General features: G+C 39.4%; 1 protein-coding gene across 1 annotated transcript; it reads right to left on the bottom strand.

Annotated features, from left to right (window-relative positions):
- Positions 1-107: 107 nt before the first annotated feature.
- LOC117415603 (dynamin-1-like protein) lies at positions 108-23,752 on the bottom strand (the record flags this gene model as incomplete). The annotated part of the gene is given in 12 exon segments (XM_059018698.1): positions 108-357; positions 1,356-1,476; positions 3,841-4,047; positions 8,320-8,451; positions 8,617-8,737; positions 11,332-11,494; positions 11,970-12,056; positions 12,703-12,774; positions 14,409-14,455; positions 15,697-15,732; positions 19,526-19,673; positions 23,500-23,752. Coding segments are annotated over 12 exon segments (1,486 nt in total), but the record flags the coding sequence as incomplete, so codon positions are not given.

Raw genomic sequence — 23,752 nt, 5'->3', positions numbered from 1 at the left:
TGCACAGAAGACATCGCTTACAGAGACACAGCTTCTGCATTTTTTACATAGTGTAGCTGCAGCGATTGCTCTAGAATCTGTGATCATCATCAGACTGCAACACATACTGGTCAACTGCGTGTCCCTGAGGACAGAGTGGGAGACTAGGGTGTTGGAGATGAGGTTGTAATCCCGGTTCCCTGCCCCTCCGGCCCCCTGTACCTGCGTGCTGTAGTTGCTGCAGTGCTGGATGATCCTCTGCATCTCCTCGTGCACCAGCTCCACACAGCGCAGGCTCGGCTCCTCCAGCCTCTTCACCTGCCGCTTCACGAGCAGCTCGAAGGAGATTTCAGGGACAAACAGAGCAGGACGGGGCCCCTGAACGAAACCATGTACAACACATTACGATACATAGAAATTGGGGCACACAGGTTCACAACTTGCTTGTCAGTAGGGAGTGCATATCTATTCCAGTTGCAAGGCTTCCGTTGACAAGTAGACATTAGTCTACCTTCACAACTGGCATTCATCACACCAGCGCTATTCTTGAATTGTTTGAAAGTGCATTATTCCAAGGAGTGATTTTATGATTCTACTGATGACATATACAGATACATACAGTGCCTCTCATTTATACCCGGGTGATGCTCTCTGTCCCGTATTGGCATATCTACCGCTCTCTGCAGCCAGGTATAGGGAAGTATTGCACAACATCTCTATGCACAGATTTCAGAAGCCATGTGTTAGGATTGATTTGTTTTTACCGATGACATGCATTGGTTAAGATGGGTGAGATCCTTCCTTTAGCAAAAGAAAGTTTTGGTTCAAAACAGGTCTGCCGCCATAAGAGTGTTTGCTTGCCCCAACAGGAACAGTTGACAGCGAAATCAACAATCAAGGAAGAGTACAGAGTTTTTCTTTTTAGCCCAGCATTTGGTTTTAATGATGCAATATTATTTTTCCCCAGATTTACTAAGATTTTGCTCAGGTAAAATGTTTGTTCCCCTTTTTACTAAGTGGAATAAAACAAACTCAGGATGTAGGTAGAAGCTGTCTTAAAAAAAATAAAAATAAGCATCAGTAGCTCTTTAATCCACCAAGAAGAGTAAACTTTGCGTTGAAAGATAGTTTAGTAAATCTAACCTATTTGAGTTGGATCGTATGCTGAATCTGTACTATCTCGTTATAATGCCTGGTTCCCAGTTACAGTGTTATATGGGGGGGGGGGGCTGTACTACTCATTTATTTCAGCAGGCCAGGCTCCATAAACAGCCCCAATTGTTCCTTGTACCTGGCCAGGTGTGCTGTAAAGCTGCAGCCCTTTAATGTACATGTATGGGTTTGAAGTAGCATTGTAATGTAATCATTTTACTCACCGTGGCGTTTCTGATGGCAGTTAGGACGTCTATGGTAGTGAGTCCACCTAGAGGATCCACCGACTCTAATGTGCGGCCAAAGGTCTCATGAAATATGTAGCAAATCCTAGCGCCACCACACCTGCAATAAAAAATGTTATATACTGTATATATATATACACTACCGGTCAAAAGTTTTAGAACACCTCCATTTTTCCAGTTTTTATTGAAATTTACGCAGTTTAATGTCTCAATGTACTCTGAAATTAAAGTATAGAACAAATAAACAATTGGAGATAAAAAAGAAATCATGGAATCGTTTGTTTAACAAAATTTAATCTAAATTTTTGACTCAAAGTAGCCACCTTTTGCAGATATAACAGCCGAACACACTCGTGGCATTCTTTCTACAATGGAAATCAAATATTGTTCGGAAAGTTCTTCCCAACACTGTTGCAGAAGTTCCCACAAATGTGTTGCACTTGTAGGTTGCTTTGCTTTCACCCTTCTGTCCAGTTCATCCCAAACCAGCTCGATGGGGTTTAAGTCTGGAGACTGTGCTGGCCATTCCATGATTTGAAGCCTACCGACTTGTTCTTTTCTTTTAAGGGTAGTTCTGACATAGCCTGGAGGTATGTTTTGGGTCATTATCTTGCTGTAGGATGAACCCCTGACCAACTAGGCGTATACCAGAGGGTATTGCAAAATGCTGTGGTAGCAGTTTTGGTTCAGGGTGCCACTCACTCTGTGCAAGTCGCCGACTCTGGATCCAGCAAAAGAGCCCCAGACCACCACGCTTCCTCCTCCATGTTTGACAGTTGGTGTCACACACCGAGGAACCATCCTTTCGCCTACTCGACGGCATACAAAAACCCTGCGTGATGAACCGAAGATTTCAAATTTTGATTCATCAGTCCATAAGACCTTCTTCCAGTCTTCAGTAGTCCACTGGCGGTGCTTAGCAATGGCTTTCTTACCGTCTTAGCAATGGCTTTCTTACTGCCACTCGACCTGTCAAACCTGCAGCTCGAAGTCTTCTCTTCACAGTTGAAACTGAGACTTGCTTACTTCGACCAGTGTTAAGCTGTGCTTGAAGCTGTTGTCCTGTGAGCCGCCTATCACGCAAGCTGTTGACTCTCAGAAACTTGTCTTCTGATTCTGTTGTGGCTTTGGGTCTGCCAGACCTCTTCCTGTCAGAGTTTCCTCCAGTTTCCAAGTGCCTTTTGATAGTGTAGGAAACTGTACTCACTGACACCTTGGCTTTCTTTGCAATTTCTCTAAAGGAAAGACCTACACTTTTAATGGTTATAATGGTCTGTCTGTCTTCCTTTGTTAATTGCCTTTTTCTCGCCATTATGAGAGCAATATACTACTTCCTGCAGTACAATACTGTCCAAATAATGCTTAAGAGGGTGTAGTAACACAGTCTGTTCCAACACTGCTTTTATACAGACAGAGGGTTTGTAAGTAATCAACAAAAGTTGGGACACCTGTAGGAATTGTTAGCATCAACTTTCAAGGCTTAATTTACTTCCATTGCTGCAGAACAGCTGTAAGTTGTTAACCCATTACTTGTTCCCTGAAAAAGGCCTTTTTGTATAACTCTGAAATGTACATTATTTTTCAGTTTTTGGTAACCTAAACTTTTTTTTAACCTCTGGCAGTTTACCGCTTACCTTTGTACCATTTCAGGTTATTCACTGGACACTGAACTGCTTAAATTTCAATAAAAAATGGAAAAATGGGGGTGTTCTAAAACTTTTGACCGGTAGTGTGTATATATATATATAAATTGAATCTTCTAAAACAAAGAAAAACAAAACTTGAACTGAATCATATGCTATAGATCTATCATTTCAGGGAGGCATTTTAGTGTTTTATCATACTTATAAAATGGATAAGTACACAGAAATTAAATAATAAAACACATTCTTAATGCACGACAAATACTCAGCAAGCTTATCCACTCAGGCAGCTCAATTTTTCCAAGCTGTTCTATAAATTCATGTATCGTCTCGGTCAAGCACAAAAAAAAAACAACCATGGGAAAAGCATGGGAAAACTGCACAATTAATGTGCAAATGCCCTGCTTTATGAGGGTTTTATCAATAATAATTGTGTCCGAGTCTTCTAAATCTAAAAACAGATCAGCATCACTGCTACCGAGATGTTTTATCTTAATTTTCAAAAGCCAACACACAAAAATGCAGACAATTTTCAGGGGATGATGGCTGGAGGCTTGGCGGCCCAGTGGTTAAGAAAAGGGCTTGATACCAGGAGGTTCCCGGTTCAAAACCCAGACCTGCCACGCCACTGACTCACTGTGTGTGACCCTGAGCAAGTCACTTAACCTCCTTGTGCTTCGTCCAGCAGTTGTTCATGCACAGTTCATCCCCTAGTCTCTGTAAGTTGTTTGGTTAAAAGCATCTGTTAAATGACTAAATAATAATAATAATAATAATAATAATAATAATAGAAAATGTCAGCGTGGTCCCACCCCACTCACAGCTCGGAGGTCTCGATGTACTTGGCAGTACCCTCGATGGTGTTGCAGTACTCGGAAGCGAACTTGGTGATGAGCTGCAGCAGCGTGGCACTCTTGTCCTCCACCGGCTCCCCGTAGCTGTTGAGCAGAGACTGGTACTGGGCAGCCAGCACGTTGATTCTGGTCTTCAGCTCAGGCAAACAATCGCGGATGTGATGCATTAACAACCTGAAACACACAGGGGTGGCAAATCCTCAGGGCTTGTTTTATTACACACTGTTATTGCTATTATATACAGTGCCTTGCAAAAGTATTCAGACACCTGACCAATTCTCTCATATTACTGAATTACAAATGGTACATTGAAATTTCGTTCTGTTTGATATTTTATTTTAAAACACTGAAACTCAAAATCAATTATTGTAAGGTGACATTGGTTTTATGTTGGGAAATATTTTTAAGAAAAATAAAAAACTGAAATATCTTGCTTGCATAAGTATTCAACCCCTGTGCTGTGGAAGCTCCCAGTTTACACCAATGAAAGAAATTGCCCTAACGAGGACACAATTACCTTACCATTGGCCTCCACCTGTGAACCATTAAAGTTGCTGTCACATTTTCTGGATAAAAACCCCACTGTTGAAGGATCATTGGTCAGGCTGTGAATCTGAAGGAAAATGAAGACCAAAGAGCATTCTACAGAAGTTAGAGATAAAGTAAAACAAATGCATAGATTAGGGAAAGGGTACAAAATAATATCCAAGTGTTTGGATATCCCAGTGAGCACAGTTGGATCAATAATCAGGAAGTGGAAGCTGCATCACACCACCCAGGCACTGCCAAGAAAAGGCCGTCCCTCAAAACTCAGCGCTCAAACAAGAAGGAGACTTGTGAGAGAAGCCACAGAGAGGCCAACAATCACTTTGAAGGAGCTACAGAGTTCAGTGGCTGGGAGTGGAGTAATGGTGCACCAGTCAACCATATCAAGAGCTCTGCATAACACTGGCCTGTATGGGAGGGTGGCAAGAAAGAAGCCGTTACTCAAAAAGTACCATCTGAAAGCACGTCTGGAGTTTGCCAGAAAGCATGAGAGTGACCCAGCTGCAATGTGGGAAAAGGTTTTGTGGTCAGATGAGACCAAGATAGAGCTTTTTGGCCAAAACTCAAAGCGCTATGTGTGGCGCAAACCTAACTGCCCATGCCTCAAGACACACCATCCCTACAGTGAAGTATGGTGGTGGCAGCATCATGCTGTGGGGATGCTTCTCATCAGCAGGGACGGCATCTTGTTAAAATTGAAGGAAGAATAGATGGAGCAAAATACAGGGAAATACTGCAAGAGAACCTGCTTCAGTCCGCTAGAAAACTGAAGCTTGGGAGGAAATTCACCTTTCAGCAGGACAATGATCCCATGCACAAGGCCAAAGCAACATTGGAGTGGCTCAAGAACAAAAAGGTGAATGTCCTACAGTGGCCCAGTCAAAGTCTTGATCTCAATCCCATTGAGAATCTGTGGCACTATTTGAAAATTGCGGTCCACAAGCGTCGTCCAACCAACCTGAACAACCTGGAGCAAATCTGCCAAGAAGAATGGGCCAAAATCACTCCGACACTGTGTGCAAAGCTGGTACATACTTACCCCAAAAGACTTAAAGCTGTTATTGCAGCGAAAGGTGGCTCTACCAAATATTAATGTGTGGGGGTTGAATACTTATGCAAGCAAGATATTTCAGTTTTTTATTTTTCTTAAAAATATTTCCCAACATAAAACCAATGTCACCTTACAATAATTGATTTTGAGTTTCAGTGTTTTAAAATAAAATATCAAACAGAACAAAATTTCAATGTACCATTTGTAATTCAGTAATATGAGAGAATTGGTCAGGGGTCTGAATACTTTTGCAAGGCACTGTATATATATATATATATATATATATTCCCCCACGGGATATAATACTATTTACAATTATATAATCGATATAATAAAAAATAAAAAATACCCCAGATGACAAGAATGCTTCCAAATCCGCTTTTAAAACACTCAATGCAGAAGTTAATTGCCATTGATTGGAATTCAATTGCAAAGGCGAGGGAAGGACAGCTTCTTTCTTGTTTTGAAATTAACACAATTAATGGATTTATTTAATACCTGTCGATATATACTTCTTAAAGGCAATTATGAATATGAGTATCAGCACACCCCTACTTATAAGCCCCCTAACCCATACATGTCCGTACATAAAGCCTTTTGAATAGATCTAAACAGTTAAATACAGATTTAAAAAAAAAAAATAGACCGGTATGCACTGTTAGTGAAATTGGTTTTCATAACCTTGTTACATAAAGGTTACATAGGTATTTAGATACACTGATGTTCCGATCAAGTGAATAGACACAGAAAGAAAAAACACTTGGCATTGTATTTACTTCACCACCTTCTTCTGTGTATTAGCAATTATCCCCCCCCAATCACACAAGTATGTTAATAACATTCAGGACTAGTGTTGACAATATTTTGTACCAAACTGTCTATATAGTTGTCTCTGGCTAAGACAACACCCCTCGGGAAGCAAGCAAAGTGTTCTCTAGGACAGAGTTGACCACCGGACACAATACGCCAAGGACAATCACGATACGAATCAATAAATACAAATGTATTTATGTCATGACGCATGTGCATCAGCATCTGAAATGATCAGAATAAGTAAGAGAAAAGCAATATGCAATTGTATGTTAATAAACTAACTAACAAACTAATGTTAATCAACTACCTAACAAACTAAATTAACAAAGCTAACACTAAAAATGCATCAGCGGCTCTAATAGTAATTATGAATTCATTTTATCACAGTGGTTATTAACAAAGCATCGCCCTACACACGTTAAATGCAGCAGCAGCTCTAGATTACTCTTGTTATGATAAGTCAGTTTTGAAAAGATTGAATAAACCATTTGAGTTTAAGGATAATGAGTTATCAATTTGAAACAAATCGGTATTTGTGCCAAAAAGGTGTTCTTTTAAGCAAAGTTCCTGTTCCTTTAGGCGGAGCATTTACAATAGGAAAATTCCATTTCATCACAAGGGTGTTCCCGAAGCCGAAGTGTTATCTTAGGAGGTGTTCCTATACGTGGAGACTACTGTATGAAGAAAAAAAAATTATACAGTTATTGAAATGGCTGGTCGACACAAATCCGTTCTATTTGGCAAGTTTTAGTCATGAAGAAAGAAAGTTGCAGATGATCACTGACACAGTAAATACTGTTGGAGAAGCAAATAACAGTAGCCGAAATAAGAAATGGATAAATCTAGCGAACAGAAGGAAAAAGAAAGGGAGATGAAAAAGCTTTAAAGTTGACTGAGGAAAACCAAAATACCTCACTGGCTGTTGTACTCTGAAGTTCTACACATACATAAGGAAAGCCTGATCAACTCTGTGTAGCAAATGTATTTAAAGAAAAGGTGTACTGATCTGTGCTTACTGTTCTTTCTACTCAGCTGAAAATGGGCTTTTGGATGAAATGTATATAGCCAGCTAAGCACACTCGCTACCTTGACACTTGTATTAGTCTTTAGGGGCTTGCCTGATAATCAAGCTGCGTTTAGCCTCACTATTTAAACGTGTGGGGCAGGTAATAACATGCAGGTGGCCGCTGCAACAAAGCTTCGTTATTGCTGTGCTGAACTGTGGCTGAGATGAACTGAGGAAAGTGCTTTTTGTTTCCGTGATTTGGCGATCTGGCAGGTTTCTTTTTAGGTAGTTTATCTAGGAGGCGCGTGTCACTATTTTTGTCACTTGAGTTTGGTCCATTTTATTTATTGTATCACGTTTGTGTGTAACTTAACTTATTTATTGTACACATTTAATTGTGTTTGTATTATTAACGTAATAACTGCTGCACGGCATTGCCGCCAGTTTAAAGCAATGCAATCTTCCCAATAATGCTGAATAAATCAGGACTTCTGATATAAGATTTTATATATCAGGACTATATGAAATTTGTTTTTACAACTTGACTCAGTTACTGTTATTTTTCATCCACATAACTGGGTCACGTCATTAAATAAATAACTTTGTTTTGTAATTATTTAAACTTTTTGTATATATCCTAAAGAAAAAATGTATACTGTGTGTGGTGGGGGTAGTTATAAAATACAGAGACAAGTTCATATTGTCATCAGAGAGTTTTACCTGAGAAATCCATTCAATAAAGTCTACAGTTCCACAGCGAGCTAGTAGTATGAGTGCCATGGTATGTCCTAAAACAGGATTTGCGATGAAAATTGCTACTTGCGGCTGCTGTCTGGCAGTCGCAGGTTTCTGGTGAAAATCTGCGATGTCACAGCCCTGCGAATGTTTTATGAAACACCATTTTATATTTTTGAGGTGCCTGCGATTGCGAATCGTCACAAATCGCTTTTGTGAAACAGGCCCCAGAATGTTTCGTTACAATTACATGACCGGTTCTATAGATATTTTTTTTTAAATGTATGAAGACTACCTGTTCAGAGTCCTGGCCAGGTATTTGGTTCCATTCCTGTTGGCTAGAGAAGGATACTTCTTTTGCAGAAAGGCATATTCATCTCGGATGGCTTCTGCCACAATTTTCTTATTATTGATATCCAACTGACTCCTGCAAAGCAATGCAAAAGAACAAGATATATCAGAAAAAGATAACACAACTTAAGAAGCTGAAGGATTGTGCTGCTGACGAAGTCACCAAAAGCAAAATATAATTCTAACCTTGTATTTTTGAGTGAATCCCCCTCAGTTAGGCGCTGAGCACCTCATTTCCTACCTGTTGACAACGCCTATGATCCCCAGTTTCACTGGAATGACTCTGCCCATGAGCACGTCCATGGCATCAGTGCCTGCGTCCATCAGGTCCAGTTTGGTGATGACCGCCAGGGTCCTTCTACCTGGAGAGTGACAGAGGCAGAGCTGTGAGATACTGGGCATTAATCACAGTGTCTTTTAGAGGAAAACATGTTTTTCTTTAACGGATTCAATGATGTTCTGTATACATGAAACAGTTCTACACTGTTCCAAAAGTCAAGCTTTACTTAAATGACTGTTTACAGAGAGAGAGCAATGAGGCACTGGGCACTCTTATTTAGAGAAAGTTTTCTTTTTTTAAATGGATTCAATAATGTTCTTGGTTTCTTACCCCTTATTAATTGCATTGTGGTAAGAATCTTTTAGATCTTTTTTTTTTCATTCATTTTGGGATATATTTCAAAGACAGGGCTATATAAAAACTCATCTTGGTACCTTTGATAAAGATCACATGGTTTGATTACAGCTGTACCATTGGAGTCAGTTTTGAAGTACCATATTCTGATTCATTTTTAAACAGACATGTTCTAACTCCCATTAATTGCCGATTTGCTGACAACTAAATACAGTCAATTCTCATTAAAACAAACTCGGATTAGACGAATTTCCTGATAGTATGAATTTTTCCCGGCAACATTTAGCACTCACTTATTGTAAATTACTTCTTATAATACAAATTCACTTAACGCAAATTTCCTGTTAGTGTAAATTATTTTGGAGCCTTCCCAGGAAGAAAAATGTGAATAAAACTAAATGCCCTAGTTCAAACAGAAGTGTAAAGGTTATCAATGTCCTATTGTAAGTGACTCTGCATATAAAGCACAGTTCACAGCCTACTTTGTAAAGCGCTCTGTGATGGTGGTCCACTATGAAAAGCGCTATATAAAAAATAGATATATTATTATATCGGGAAATGTATTAACTTACATCCACATTAGCGCCTCTATGATGCATTTCGAGTTGCCATAGTGCTTACGCAAAAACATGCACTATCCTTGCAGTCAATGCTGAAGATGTTAAAAGCGGTGGCGAATGCACCACCATAACAGAAAGATGTTGCTACAGCTTTCAACATCCCCACAAGCACATTGCCATCCATTCTAAAAAAAATGGGATACAATACAGGCTTATGAACAGCAACCTGTAGATGCAAGTTGTCAGTGTTTCTGATTTGCTCAATACCCTGATGTTGAGGATGCCTTGCTTTTGTGGTTTAAAAATGCCTGTGATCAGAATGTGACATGCAGGTTTCAAGTGCAGTTCATTTGCAATGTATACTATTTAAAAGTTCACTTCTTATTAGACGCATTTTCAATAAAACGACTGTAAATTTACAGTCGGCGCCAGTTAATCGGGACGTCTATGGAGAAGTAAAAATATCCTGAATAAGCGTCTGTCCCAATTAAACGAGAGGCATTTGAGACGACCTGAGGTCATACTTTTTTGTTTCTAAATGAAAAGAAAAAGAATTACATCACAGTATGATTAAATGCTAAATAAACCATTTAAAATACAAGTCCATTTTTATTTTTTATTCCTAAACAAAATCAATCGTTTTGTATTACTACATGAAATGAAAAATAATGAAATCACATCTTATCAGAAGGCGAGGCACCTGTGATGTTGACGCCACAGCAGCCAGAGAACTCCTTCAAGAGTTCAACATGGTTTACGCAAGTCACAGTGTAATCATGTACTCACTGCACTGTGCTACGCGAACCTGTCTTGCTCTGAAAAGCAATCTCCATTCGTCATTTGAAAATACTGTATTCTAATTAAACAAAGTGACATCACAATTAAACAACATAAATAACATTGGGGAGACTCGTCTCCCAAAGTTGTATCCCATTTAAGCAGAAATCCCGATTATCAGCATCCCGATCAGGCGGCGCTGACTGTATAATACTTTTAATTGTTATGTAATTGAAAATTGATTTCAGTGCTACTGTAACTTCAATAAAAACTGACATGCAGTTGGCTTTAGATTCTTGATAATATGAATTACTGAAATGTTTTTGCTGGTTCCTTGAAATGCATATTAACTACAATTGACTGTAATTCTTTCTTTCTCTATGACACAGCTCTAGTTGAGAAATGAATGACATTAAATTAATTTCTCTTTGCCCAATTATAATACATTTAATTATTTAAGAAAGAGAAAGGAACAAAACATCCTATCAAGAGTGGGGCTTAGATGACAGTCAGTATCAACGTTATTGCAGATAACTGGATTATCGTGAATTCATTTTTCAGTGTAATAAATAAACAAGACACAGACTATGACTGTATCTGTGGTATCAGGACGATGATTGATCCAGCCCTTCTTCTCTCTGTTGCTGGCTCCCTGGTGTGAGTCTTGTTTTCTAGAATTGAATGATTCTCTCAATACAATAAAATCGGTCAGTTTAAAACTAATACTTTATTAAACATCAAATTCAGCATGCAATCAAAAAAGGTATCCTTTTGGACCCTCTAATAAACAAACTCACAATTCATGCATCTGACACACACACACACACACACACACCTTGCTAATAAGACATATCACTGCAAGAGATACCAGATAGAAGAGTACCAGACACCGACAACTTCCATATATCATACCCAGATAATGAATGGGTCCTTATAGGTCACTTCCTACAAGCTTGCCTTTACGCTATTTTGTAACATCTCTCACCATCAGGGTCCACCTCCCTGGCCACCTTCAGCGCCTCTGAGGTGGCCATGTCAGTGTTGGCAGCCGTCACAGCCAGGATGATGCTGTTGGGGTTACTGATGTAACGTAGGATCAGATCTCGGATCTGGATTTCAATGTCTTTCGGCTGATCCCCAACAGGAACCTAAACAAAAAAACAGCGCTTTATTCAAGAGGCACAACCCCCTGCTAGCTTTCCTGCAGACCTGGTACTTGCCTCCTAGACCAGGTCACTACTGCGTACACAGACTGGCAAAAACTGGAGAATGTGAGTGAAATCCTGTATGCAAATGTTTGTAGTCGTGTGACGTCCCGGGTTATCCACTAGGTTTGTGTGCAACTATTCAGCAACAATCAAGGGAAAGCAGAAGGATCTCTGTGATTTCACAAGGATCCCATTCAAGCGGCTCATCCCTCAAAGCAGGAACGGCACTTTGCATATATCATTGTTCTGCTTCACTCATCACAACCTGGTGAGTTTTGCAGTTGTACGGAGCGGATCTGGGTTATGGTGCTTCAATAATGATATTTGTATTTTGATTTCAACTCACTCCATATAATTTCTGGACCTTACATTTGTTTATCTGCATCGTGACGATTCTGATAACGAATCGCTCTACCTTTGTAATCCCTGGCAGATCCACCAGAGTCAGGTTCACAACGTGAGGAGAGAAGATCTTGAGATGAATGGGCTCGGCACTGATGCCCTGGAAAAAGAAGAATGAGGATTGAATTATCCACAGAGTAATGTACTCGGTTTTAATAAACTTTCTAATCACCAGTGTCTACATCATGCAATCTTACTAGATAAACATAATAAACACAACTCAGAACTGCATTAATTAGTTAGTGTATGTTTTAATAATGTGTTCAACTTTACTGCCCCAAACCCAAAAATATTTAATAAATTCAATAATTACAGACACATTTGGCTCCTAAATGTAATATCATTTGCATTTTTGTATTTAACACTTGTGGCAATCAATTTAGCCATACATTATTTGAGAAGCAATGCAACAAGGTTACAACATGTGAAGGAAAAGAAAAACACAACAGTAGTAATTAAACAACTGAAGAAATTAATATCTTAATTATTTTTTTCCTGCATTGTAATATTAAAGGCAATTTTCCCTTTTCATAAAAGGGGTATTAATGACACATTGGGGTAAAATACTTTGTCATCAGTACACCAGCACATTCAATATATAACACGATCATCAAAACAACAATAAATCCAGTTTTCTTTAAAAAAAAAAAAAAAAAAAATTAAAACAACACAACATGTATACATGTGCAACGTATGTCGTGTGCAGATACGGGTCAATGGGTGAGAATAGAAAGTTAATGGGTTACCTTGTTGTTTCCAGTAATCCTTTCAGTTTCAGTTTCTATCTCTTGTCTGATTTCATCAAAATCTGTGTAGATCTGAAACACAGCACAGTAAACTATGAAGCAATTTATCGATATGTGTTATAGTTTGAACCTTTGCTTTACTGCATTTAGTTAACTAGTCTATACAGTTTTCACATACAGGTTTCATGGTTGTCCTGGAAATACTAGCTACTCTTTTCAAATGGGGGGCAATCAAAATATAATCCCTTAACTCCCGAATAAAATTGCCTGTGTTTCACTTCACCATAATAACCGTACAACATAGATCTTAACACATTTCAGAAGAATTTATACTTGGGTTATAGTCACACTACCCCATTACCATTACAGTTTGTACAGTATTTATCAAGATTACTCATGACTTCAAGGTAATGTTGCATTTTAGCCCTTGAAAATACATGTAACTCTCTCAGTGTTAATTAGAGGGGAAGTTACTCCCAGACCCAAAACCTTATCTGGAGCGCTGGTTATAGTACTGTTTATTAAACATTTGATAAAACACCATCATGTGACAGAATAGACTGCACTATAGCTTGTGATGTTCTTAACAGTCTATATTCATAGCAACAGCACATATTCCCATGGCAGCCACTCTGACCTAGATCAACGTGCTGACCTTCACATCACAGAGAAAAAATAGCTTCCTGAAGATGAACTTCAACAAATTCTAAACAAAAAAAAGACTAAAAAAACACAAAAGGTGTAACAGACGCAGAGAAATGTGAGCCTCAACACCTAAAACGTTGTCAGAGAATGATACACTGTGTGAAGGATAAACACACCTTCACTTGCCAACACACTTTAAAAGGTTTGTTGCCCCTTTTAAAACACTGACCTGACACAGGAAATGAAAGTTCAGCACTGTCACACACTTTTATTTTTACGAAAACCAAATAAACAAACAAAAAACCTAGCTCTGTTCGAACACAAACTAAAACATACAGGAACACCCTTCCTAGCACGGGACAGATACCCCGTTTACCCGCAAGAAACAAAACATGCTTTACAACAATAAATACAGCACAGTACTTACAAAATGACTGCTCGGACACAGCGTACAACTTCCTTCTACTCAGCAGCCCCGGTGCAGGTGATAATTAACACATTAACAATAATTAAAACTAACACGTGTTTTGGCAGGGAATATTTTACTCTGTCCCTGCCCAGCTACAACCGACATCCGGAAAACTCAAATAAGGTTTAATAAAACATAGTTTTTGGCTTGCTGCAATATAATCCCGTCAGATCATCCACTCAGGGTCAATAGTTTTCCACTATATGCCTCAACTCCGATCCACATTTGTATAATTCAGTGCAGTACCTCTTCTACAGTAGGTTGGTATATAAGGGATGTAACCAATGGCTGCTCAGCCTTGCGCGTTGCACATCGGATATAGATTATATATTTTAATCACTTGCTCTGAACATAAATCAACTGCATGCTGTTGTCACTCTGTTTCACAGAACCCGATTATCAATTACCTTTGACTTCTTCACTTTACTTTTGTAAATTAGTTCAAGATTAGCGTTATTGTGAGTCTGCAAGACAAGATGCTTGCATCAGGTTGAAATCACACTGGAAAAAATAAATTTGTAACAATGCTGCAAAAATGTATTCTGATTCGGGCTCATCTCACACTGAGCAGTAGCACTAGAACAGAGATTACCTTGTTTTTTGTGTGCAGAAACTTGCCCCATTCTTCGGTTTCAACACCTAGGAAAAAAAACATTGAAAAAAGGAAATTTAAATAAAAGATACTCTAGTTGAACCAGGCAGGTGTACTGCTAAAAATCTGAAACACTGAAAACAGGGTTGGTCTATCTGCCTGCTTGCGTGGATAAAGCAATTAACTATTTAACTATTTCTCGTCTTCTTTAAATACAGTCAACGCCGCTTTATAGGGATGCCTTGGGAGACATAAGAATAACCCAAATAAGCGGCTGTCCCAATTAAACGAGAGGCATTTGAGAGGACCTTAGTCACACTTGTATTCATAATTTACAACATGCACAAGAAGTATTTTTACTGTTTAATTTAATTTCTAAATGTAAAGAAATAATAAAATCACATCACATTGTGAATACATGTTAAACGCATCATCTGAAATACAAGTCAATTTAATAAATTCCTAAACAAATCTTAGCACAAGGCGAGCAGGAGTCTCCGGCTCCTTCAAGTGTTCAGCCTGGTTTACACAAGTCACAGTGTAATCACTTCATAACTGCACTGTGCTACGCAAACCTGTCTTGCCCTGAAAAGCAATCTCCGTTCATCATTTGAAAATACTGTGTCCCAGTTAAACAAAGTGACGTCCCAATTAAACGACAAATATAACTGGGAAGAACCGTCTCTCCAGAGTTCTGTCCAATTTAAGCTGAAATATCAATTATCAGTGTCTCAATAAAGTGGCGCTGACTGTACTGTTATTTCTGTATTCAATTATGTTTGTACTTACAGGAACATTCTTTCTGATTGAACTACATGGTACAGCACAGCGGAGGTATACATCAAGGACTCAAATTTATTAAAGAAAACAGAACCTGATTTCATCTGATGTTCTCCAACTCTGTGTTTGTGCTCAGATAGCCTCATTTGATCTAACCAGTTATAACATGGTATGATCGTGACTCTCATTTCCCTGTAATTCCAGCATGCAGAGTCTGACCAGGTGCACAATGAATCTGACAAGCAGATTACTTTAGTTGGGTGATGGAGATGGTGAAGTGGGGTGCTGCACAACAGAACGTGAAAAGTTTAACTCATCAGCATTTTAATCAGTGCTCAAGAAGAGGAAATCACCAGAGTACTATACACATGAACAGCACAAGCGTCTAGCACTTCATGAAAGGTGACACTGGCATGGAGGAGACATAGCTAACCATAGGAAAACAAAGACATGCGGACAGCACAGACAAGACACAGACAAGGACAAGAAACAAGAGTAAAGAGGAAACCTTTGTAAAGGCGTTCATTTTTCCATGTGTTGGGGTCTGCAGTTGAAGAGAAACAGCACAGAAAAAGGGTTATGGGCAATCATCTGCACAGGTGAACCCAGAAACCTGTCCATAATTTTGCATTAATATTAGATGTACTATAGCAGGCATTCCTGATAGGCAATTTAACACACCAACAGGAATACCTGCTGAGGAGAATATCAATGAAACTATGACTTTTTGGGTGTATGAAGACTTTTTTGTAATGGATCGTATCCAACTACGTCAGAAGTCCCCATTTCAATAACAATTCCTAAAGCGCCAAGAAGAATATTGACCGTTATACTCAGAACAAGACTGGTTTAAAATGTCTAGCAATGCCCTGCTCAGGTAGCAGAACAAAAACAAGACGTTTACAACTCTGCCCTGGTGTTCTGTTGCTACTTCCTGTGCAATTGCTTTCTGGGATAGCTGAAATGGCTGATACTCAAACCACTATAGTGCCAGAAAGCATTCGACAAGGACACCAAGTTCTATGAGGGTGTCGACGGCTGCTTAAAGATCAAACAAAAAACAAGAAGTGATAGTGAAACTGAAACTGGATCAGAAGTGCAGTTTCAGTGCTGTGTTGTGGACTAAAGCAAGATCAGCTACCACTGACTTCAAAACCTAAGCCAAAAGAGGCAGATCACAGTAGGGATATGGTTAGCCAGAACACAGTTGGGCCTTTTGTAGTGGAGTAGATAGTGAAGTTACTGCAAGCTTACAAGGAGAGGGCTCTATGACAGAAGCACGTGAAAAACAGATATGTGGTTAGACTCATGTTCACACCAAGTTGTCGATCTTCGTTGTCGACTCAGTGCTGCATTGGACTTTTCACACCTGTTTCTGTAGAATTAGTGAAGAAAATCAACTGGGGATAGTTCAATTTATCGAGCTTCTGCAATCCTACTGGTCAGGCTCCCAAACAGTCCTGGTTCAGAAGCTTGGCAACATCCATTGGTTAGGTTTGGCAGATTGAAAAGAGGCAACTGGTTGGACAGTAGGACTTGGGTAGTCCATTGATCTTCGATCCTTCTTATCAGCAAGTGGGTTGCAGCGGTGCGGCAACACTGGCCTCAAATTGGGTAGAAAACTGAGGAATGGGATCTATGCAATTGACCTGAACAGCAGAGGGTCTAAGCAAAGACATTGTTTAAAGACACACAGACAGAAATACTGTACATTGAAGAGACTCACATGCACTGTTCGAGGTTTGATTTTCATAACCTTGGAACACAAAGGGCCCTATTTTAATTATTTAAACAGTGGCTTTACTTGGATCATACACTATTCAGATCTACAGACCCCAATGGTTTTCTGAAATGTTGTAAGAATATGATACTTAAAGAGATTGAAAAAAGATGGAAAACTTTGACAGTGGGTGGCCTCCTGTATGACAGCAGCATAAAAAAACAGATATTTCCCCAAAACATCACTTCAGCTGAGACCTGACCTCTGATGCCCTTTGAGTCTACATGTGGACACCCAGCTGGATTATGACATCACTAGATATTTCTAAATGGAAAATAACCATTAGAGTATACCAGATGATCCCGAGCGAGGACTCATTTCCTCTACAAAGACAAATAGCTGCCTGTCTTCAAACTAATTTAGATACAATACTGTAGTGCCAGTGCTGTGGGATCATATGTGCAAGACAGTGTACTGAACTAAATCATAAGCATGCAAATCCCAGGTAAAAGCTATGCACGGCTGCAAGCCTAGTCTGGGTTTCCTTTCTGTTAAAAATATTTTCAACACTGAAAGGGATACTCGACATCTCTAGTATTTGTATTGTTTGATAAAAAGCTGCAGAAACTGACTATTCAATTATTCAAATTGAGCTCTGCTCCACTAGGTGAGGGTCAATGGTGTTCATGGGGCTAATTCATCATTCTAACTGAAACAAATGAAGAAACAGCTTCTTGGATTTGTGTTGATTGCTTATCTCCATAGTGGCTAAGACAAGATGACAGCTTTGAGGAGAGCAGCAATCTGCAACAATACAAGCAGCGGTTTCTATAATTGATTTCATGGAAATGATGAATCAGCCCAACGCACAGCACCGGGTGTCATTATCTGCTTGCTGAGTAGTGCTCGATCTGAATAATAAAATAATCGGTTTGTGTTGCTCTAGTTGCATACTTGTCTTTTGCTTAAGGGTAACATCTGGTATAATCTGGTGCTTTTTATACAGATTTTACACCTATAGATTAATGTAGGATGAGAGAGGATGCGCACTGGTTTGAGGTTCCACAGTTCCCTGATCTCAGGACAGCCACTCATAACATAGAATTCAATCATTCCCAAAGGAATGGTCAGATTAAACCAAAGCACTAAACCTGAAATGATCTTCTTTCCAACCACTTGAAAATAACCAAATGTTACTTTAAAAGTATTTATACCTGAAATAATGCATGTCTTTGGCATCCTAAACAAGCAACTAAAGCTTGGATCATAATAAAGTAAGGATGGAGCCAGCTGTTAAATTTGGTAACATTAGCTTTCTGGTATATTTTCTTCACATCCTACAAATTACATTTGACAGTAAAACCAATCCTTCCTTGTCAAATGATCTTTAATAGCAATGTAGTTGTGCTATAATGAGAATGAAATGGTTCTCTAATGAGGGAATGACAGCACAGTGGCAGCTACAATGGTGCGAGCCCTGTGTCCACACTTTCACATTGACAATGGTATAAATCACGCAGACACTTACAACATTTCAATGATGTCATCACCCTCTGATCTTTTAATCGATTAGCTTTCCAATTCAACTGAAAACAGTGGATTCGTCAGTGAGAACACAGAGAGCTGTGAAATGGCCCATTTGGAAACAAGTAATATGTACATTTACTCTTTAACAGGGTGGTAATTGCCAACATTTTAAAATCTGTTTAGAATTATTTTATCTTTATTACAAAATATGATCCCCCTCCCCTCCCCCATTTACTAAGATGAGATATTTATAAATATTAAGTCAGAATATGCAAATATTTCAAATACAACGCTGTCGATACACTAAAATGCTGCATCCTCATACCGGTTTCAGCTAGATTACAAGGCACAAGGAAGCACCAGCATCCAAATTGTATTATTCTGTATGTTTGCTATTGATTTCAGTTGTTCTGTATAACTCACTCTGTCTCACTCTCACTCTCACTCTCACTCTTTCTTTCTCTCCCTCTCCCTCCACCCTTCGTAGTTAACTGGAATGCTGCAGCCTGTGTGTCAAAATAAACTCACCTGTACCAACCGGTTTCACCTGTCTAGGGATCTCCTGACTGGATTCCACTGCTGTCATAAATAGATTTTAAGATTCTGCTATTACCCCACAGCACAGGGCCACTTTGAAGCTAGACAAACTTGAAAAACAACTTGGTACGTTTGTGAAATATCCCAGTTATCTTAATTAACTCATGTGATCATCTTGTTTAGAGTAACTTTGTATTTCATTTTCTATTTCAGTCACCCCACTCTGGTGACTTCTTAAAATTCAGAAGTACATCAGTAAGAAATACTACATTGAACAAATATGCCATTTCTTACATCCACAGGATGCAGTGTTGCAGGGGGGACAGCTTAATGGTTACACTCTGGTGTACTAGCTGAACTCAGAGAGACGACATGGTTGAGAACTCAATGGATGCTAAAGGGGTGCTTTCAGCTCCGCTACTGAAACAGAAAATGATAGATCCTGTGCACTGAATTTGTAAACACCAAGAAGAATCCATTGGTTAATATCAATCCGCTATTGTATACAGGTACCAAGTTGCACTTTAGGTAAGTTACAGCAGGTAGCAGGTACCGTTTTCTTCTCCTGCAGCTTTGCGTCGATCCTCTGGGGACAGGTTCACCAGCTGTAGGATGAGGGGTCTCCGAGTCACCACCCCTGTGCCTCTGGGAAGCATGTCCTTCCCCACCAAGCTCTCCAAAACGGAGCTCTTTCCACTGCTCTGGAGAGGAAGGGAAATAATACTGTGCATCACTTACACATTATAAACCATGTAGTCTGTAAGAAACCACTGATACAGTCAAAATTCAGCACATCTTATCAGATGCATGTGTACAGATTGCACAGACACAAACTGAAGGTAAAAAAACGGTGAACACATACAGTACAGAGGGCCCTCATAATCACGTAAAAATTGCAGTGCCTCAAATATTTGTTTATCGGATTATAACCAAATGCAATGTATATGAATAGACTGTGTGTATGATAAAAGTTTGGTGCAAAATAGTGTGATAGACTGATGGACAGAGAGATCAGCGCATAAAGCATATTCACAAATGTGTGGTTCAAAGCTGAAGTTATCTTTGGACTTCCTGTACAGTATAAGTGAAATGAAAAAGTAACTTATTGACACAGATATGGTCATGTAAATAGATCAAAAGCAGAAAGCATAAAGAGATTGCACAGAGAATATTTTTTATTTTCTTTTTTATTGCAATCTGTGCAACATCTTGGGAACTGTTACTATTTTACAAACCTGAAATATGAACTTTATAATCCTCTACGTATTATTCATGATTTTGATCCACTTCAGGTAGAATAAGTACCATTCACTGTGCATTTAGCCATTAACCAGCTATTATGAATAACATGCTATAGGGGGTTTAAACTACACCTCCTGCAGGGATGGAAATAAAACTCCCATTGCATAGCACAGGGGTTCTCAAACTTTTTTTGCTGGGCCCCCCTTTGGAAATGTCATGCTACATAGGAATGCTAAATGAAGCAAGTTTTCAGGAATACATTTTTTATTTTTAGCTAATATTAAATGCACTTTTAATTTCAACCAAACATCTCAACTGTAAAATAACCAGATTACAAAATGAAACCATGTAATGGTAATGAAACCATGCAGCCACCCAAGAGCTACAGTGTCGGAAGACAACGCAGCTCTCGGGCAGCTTACAGGCAAGCCCGCAGGCGCCCGGCCAGACTATAGGGGTCGTTGGTGCGCGGTGAGCCAAGGACACCCTTGCCGACCTAACCCTCCCTCCCCCTGGGCGACACTCGGCCAATTGAGCGCCACCCCCTGGGAGCTCCCGTCCTCGGTCGGCAAAGGAATAGCCTGGACTCAAACTCGCGACGTCCAGACTATAGGGCGCATCCTGCACTCTACGCAAGTGCTTTTACTGGATGCGCCACTCGGGAGCCTCGGTTACTTTTTTCTAGTAACTCGACAGACAGTACTTGCACATTTAGTTGTACCTTCTTTCCTTTGCTGTCTTCCACAATAAAATCCTTATGATCATGGGCACATTCTTCAGGGATTTTTGTGTGTCTAGGCATGTTTTTACCTTTTGCCACAATTTGCAATTCTATTAAATAAATTAATACAACTTTATCACAGCTCAAACAAGCCACCTGGCTCCCCCACTATGCCTCAAGCTCCATTCACTTCCCATTCCCATCATTTTGTAGACTGCTTGTAAAAAGCAATGCAGTCTTTAATAAATGAAATCTGGGTTCCCTGTATTGAGCCTCATGTTGCTAGCTACCTAGAAACACGCAAGGTATTTTCCTTGTACATTACTAAAGCTCTGTTTGTATTTGTTTTGTGATGAGAAATAGCAGAATCTAAAGAAAAAAAATATCTTCTTGCTTTTTAATGACAGGTTTTTCTCAATGCATCAATTACTGTAAAGCCATAAATATTTGCGACCACATGCGAATCACACCCATAAAACCTATTTTGCTCCAGAAATGTTGCCGACTTGTTGCAATATACAAAGTATGTATGCATTTGGAAATTGGTTTCTGATTGCACCTGTACTTGCAGAGGTGCTGACTGACAAACTGTGTGCCGGTGTGTGTGGTCATTTGGGAAAACCAGGTTGAGAACAACACGCGTATTTGTGCCCCTAATGGAACGATCACATCCTTTTGTAACTCCCTGCACACTGTTCTGTTCGACAGGGCTTGCACGTTTGGTTATTGTGCAAATGGACTGATGTCTTGACGTCACCATCCTTTCCAGCTGTCATCGTCCCTGCATCAGTCATAGCACCAACCAATTGGCAATTACATTCTGGAACACTGACGAGAGACATAACAGTCTCCGATTCCCCTGTTCCTGTTGCAGTCCGAGATACAAATGCTCCAAATGTTGTTGGCCAGCTAACTGCTCAAGGTCTTACATACAGCACAGACAATCACATGGTTCTACTTGATGTGCCAAATTAGTTCCAAATAAATATATTATTTACAAATAAAGTTCTGTTTTTAATCAGATGAACCGACTGGCAGTAATGTAAAGAAATAATCTGTTCTTTGTACTGGGCTCTTAACAGAACGCATACAGACCAGCAAGACGTAACCAGTTGAAAAGCACTACTGTATACATATTCCCAAACTTCATTATTATAGGATTTTGACTAACAGTTTACATTGTATTTTTTTCCTGGCTGACCAGGTTTTAAAGTGCTCTGTCTAGTATATTTTAGTTATGGAAATATCAAAAGACCAAAAGTATAGGGTCATTCCACACCTAATGGACTAAATGTTTGCGTCCCCACCTCGCTGTCCCAGATTATTTTGATATCACATATGGAAGTACCTGGAAGGGTTTTAGAAAGAATACCAAAATATTAGCTCTCAACTCTCATTATTTTTTTAAGTAACGTTATCTGTAGAACATGCAGAACATATAATTTATAATCCCTGCCCGCTGCAAGTAACAGCATTCATATGCAGTTATTTGGTTCACAGTAAATTAATAATAATAATAATAGTATTTATTTCTTCGCAGACACCCTTATCCAGGGAGACTTATAATTGTTACAAGATATCACATTATTTTTTACACTTTATTTTTACATACAATCACCCATTTATACAGTTGGGTTTTTACTGGAGCAATCTAGGTAAAGTACCTTGCTCAGGGGTACAGCAGCAGTGTCCCCCACCTGGGATTGAACCCATGACCCTCCGGTCAAGAGTCCAGAGCCCTAAACACTACTTTCACAGGGGAAGCATGCTTGTGCCTCTACAGCTAAAACTACCTCTGGGGAACACAAAACAAACTAGACTGTCAACACAACCTGCTTTCTGATCAAGAAGGACGCATGTGTAAGACTGCAGTAAACAGGCTCCAAGGAAATGTATTTCAGTAAACTGAAACGACAAACACGGACAGATTGATTCACTTTGACAAGACATGCTCAATCGAAAGCAAGGTGACTGAACATATTTATGGTTTACAGAGGAGTTCTTCACCGTATGACCTGAGTGGAACTGATATACAGAATCCGTATGAAACCACAGCTTGCATGTTTAGCATCACTATCAGTGCGTTTTTCCTGTGTCGTTTTCAACAGCTTGCCCTTGTCTTAGCTTATTAACCTGTCACTTTCAAAAATGTTCACTGCGGCGCTGCTGCTGTTGCGCACGACCCAGCACAGTCATGACTAGTAATAATAATACACACACACACACACACACACACACACACACACATATATATTAAAACATATTGTACATTAAACAAATATGTAACATGGATTATGGGTATATCACGTAAAATGAATATTCTACAGAACAATTTAGCACGCACATATTTTATAAATAAAATTGTATCCTATTACACTAACGGTACATGCATTTACACAAACTTCAGAGTACGCTTCATTTTTCACATTTCAGTTCACGAACTAGTGCAATGTCGTTTGTTTTCTGTTTTCTATACCGTACAGGCGTACCATATTCCTCGGTTATTTTATGCCACTGATAAATATAATATACAACCACACGAATTCTGCGTTGCTTGTTTTTACCTGTGTTCCTACAACAGCAATCTGCGGCAGCTGGATAACATCAGACCCCACCGTGTTGAAGACATCCTGAAGTTTGTTTATTACTGGGATAAGAGCCTCCATGTTTCGAGGAAAAGGAGAATTTAGAAAATAAATCGACAACCCTACTGTAGTGAGACACTGAAAGTCATCCAATGTCCCTCACAGTTCCACCATTTAACCAACCCGGCCCTCGAGACGACTGCAACACATTTATCCACGCTGCATTCTGGGG

This window comes from Acipenser ruthenus, unplaced genomic scaffold (genome assembly GCF_902713425.1).
Source record: "Acipenser ruthenus unplaced genomic scaffold, fAciRut3.2 maternal haplotype, whole genome shotgun sequence".
NCBI lineage: Eukaryota > Metazoa > Chordata > Actinopteri > Acipenseriformes > Acipenseridae > Acipenser > Acipenser ruthenus.
The sequence above is the reverse complement of the archived record's forward strand: the minus strand, read 5'-3'. Positions and strand labels throughout refer to the sequence as shown.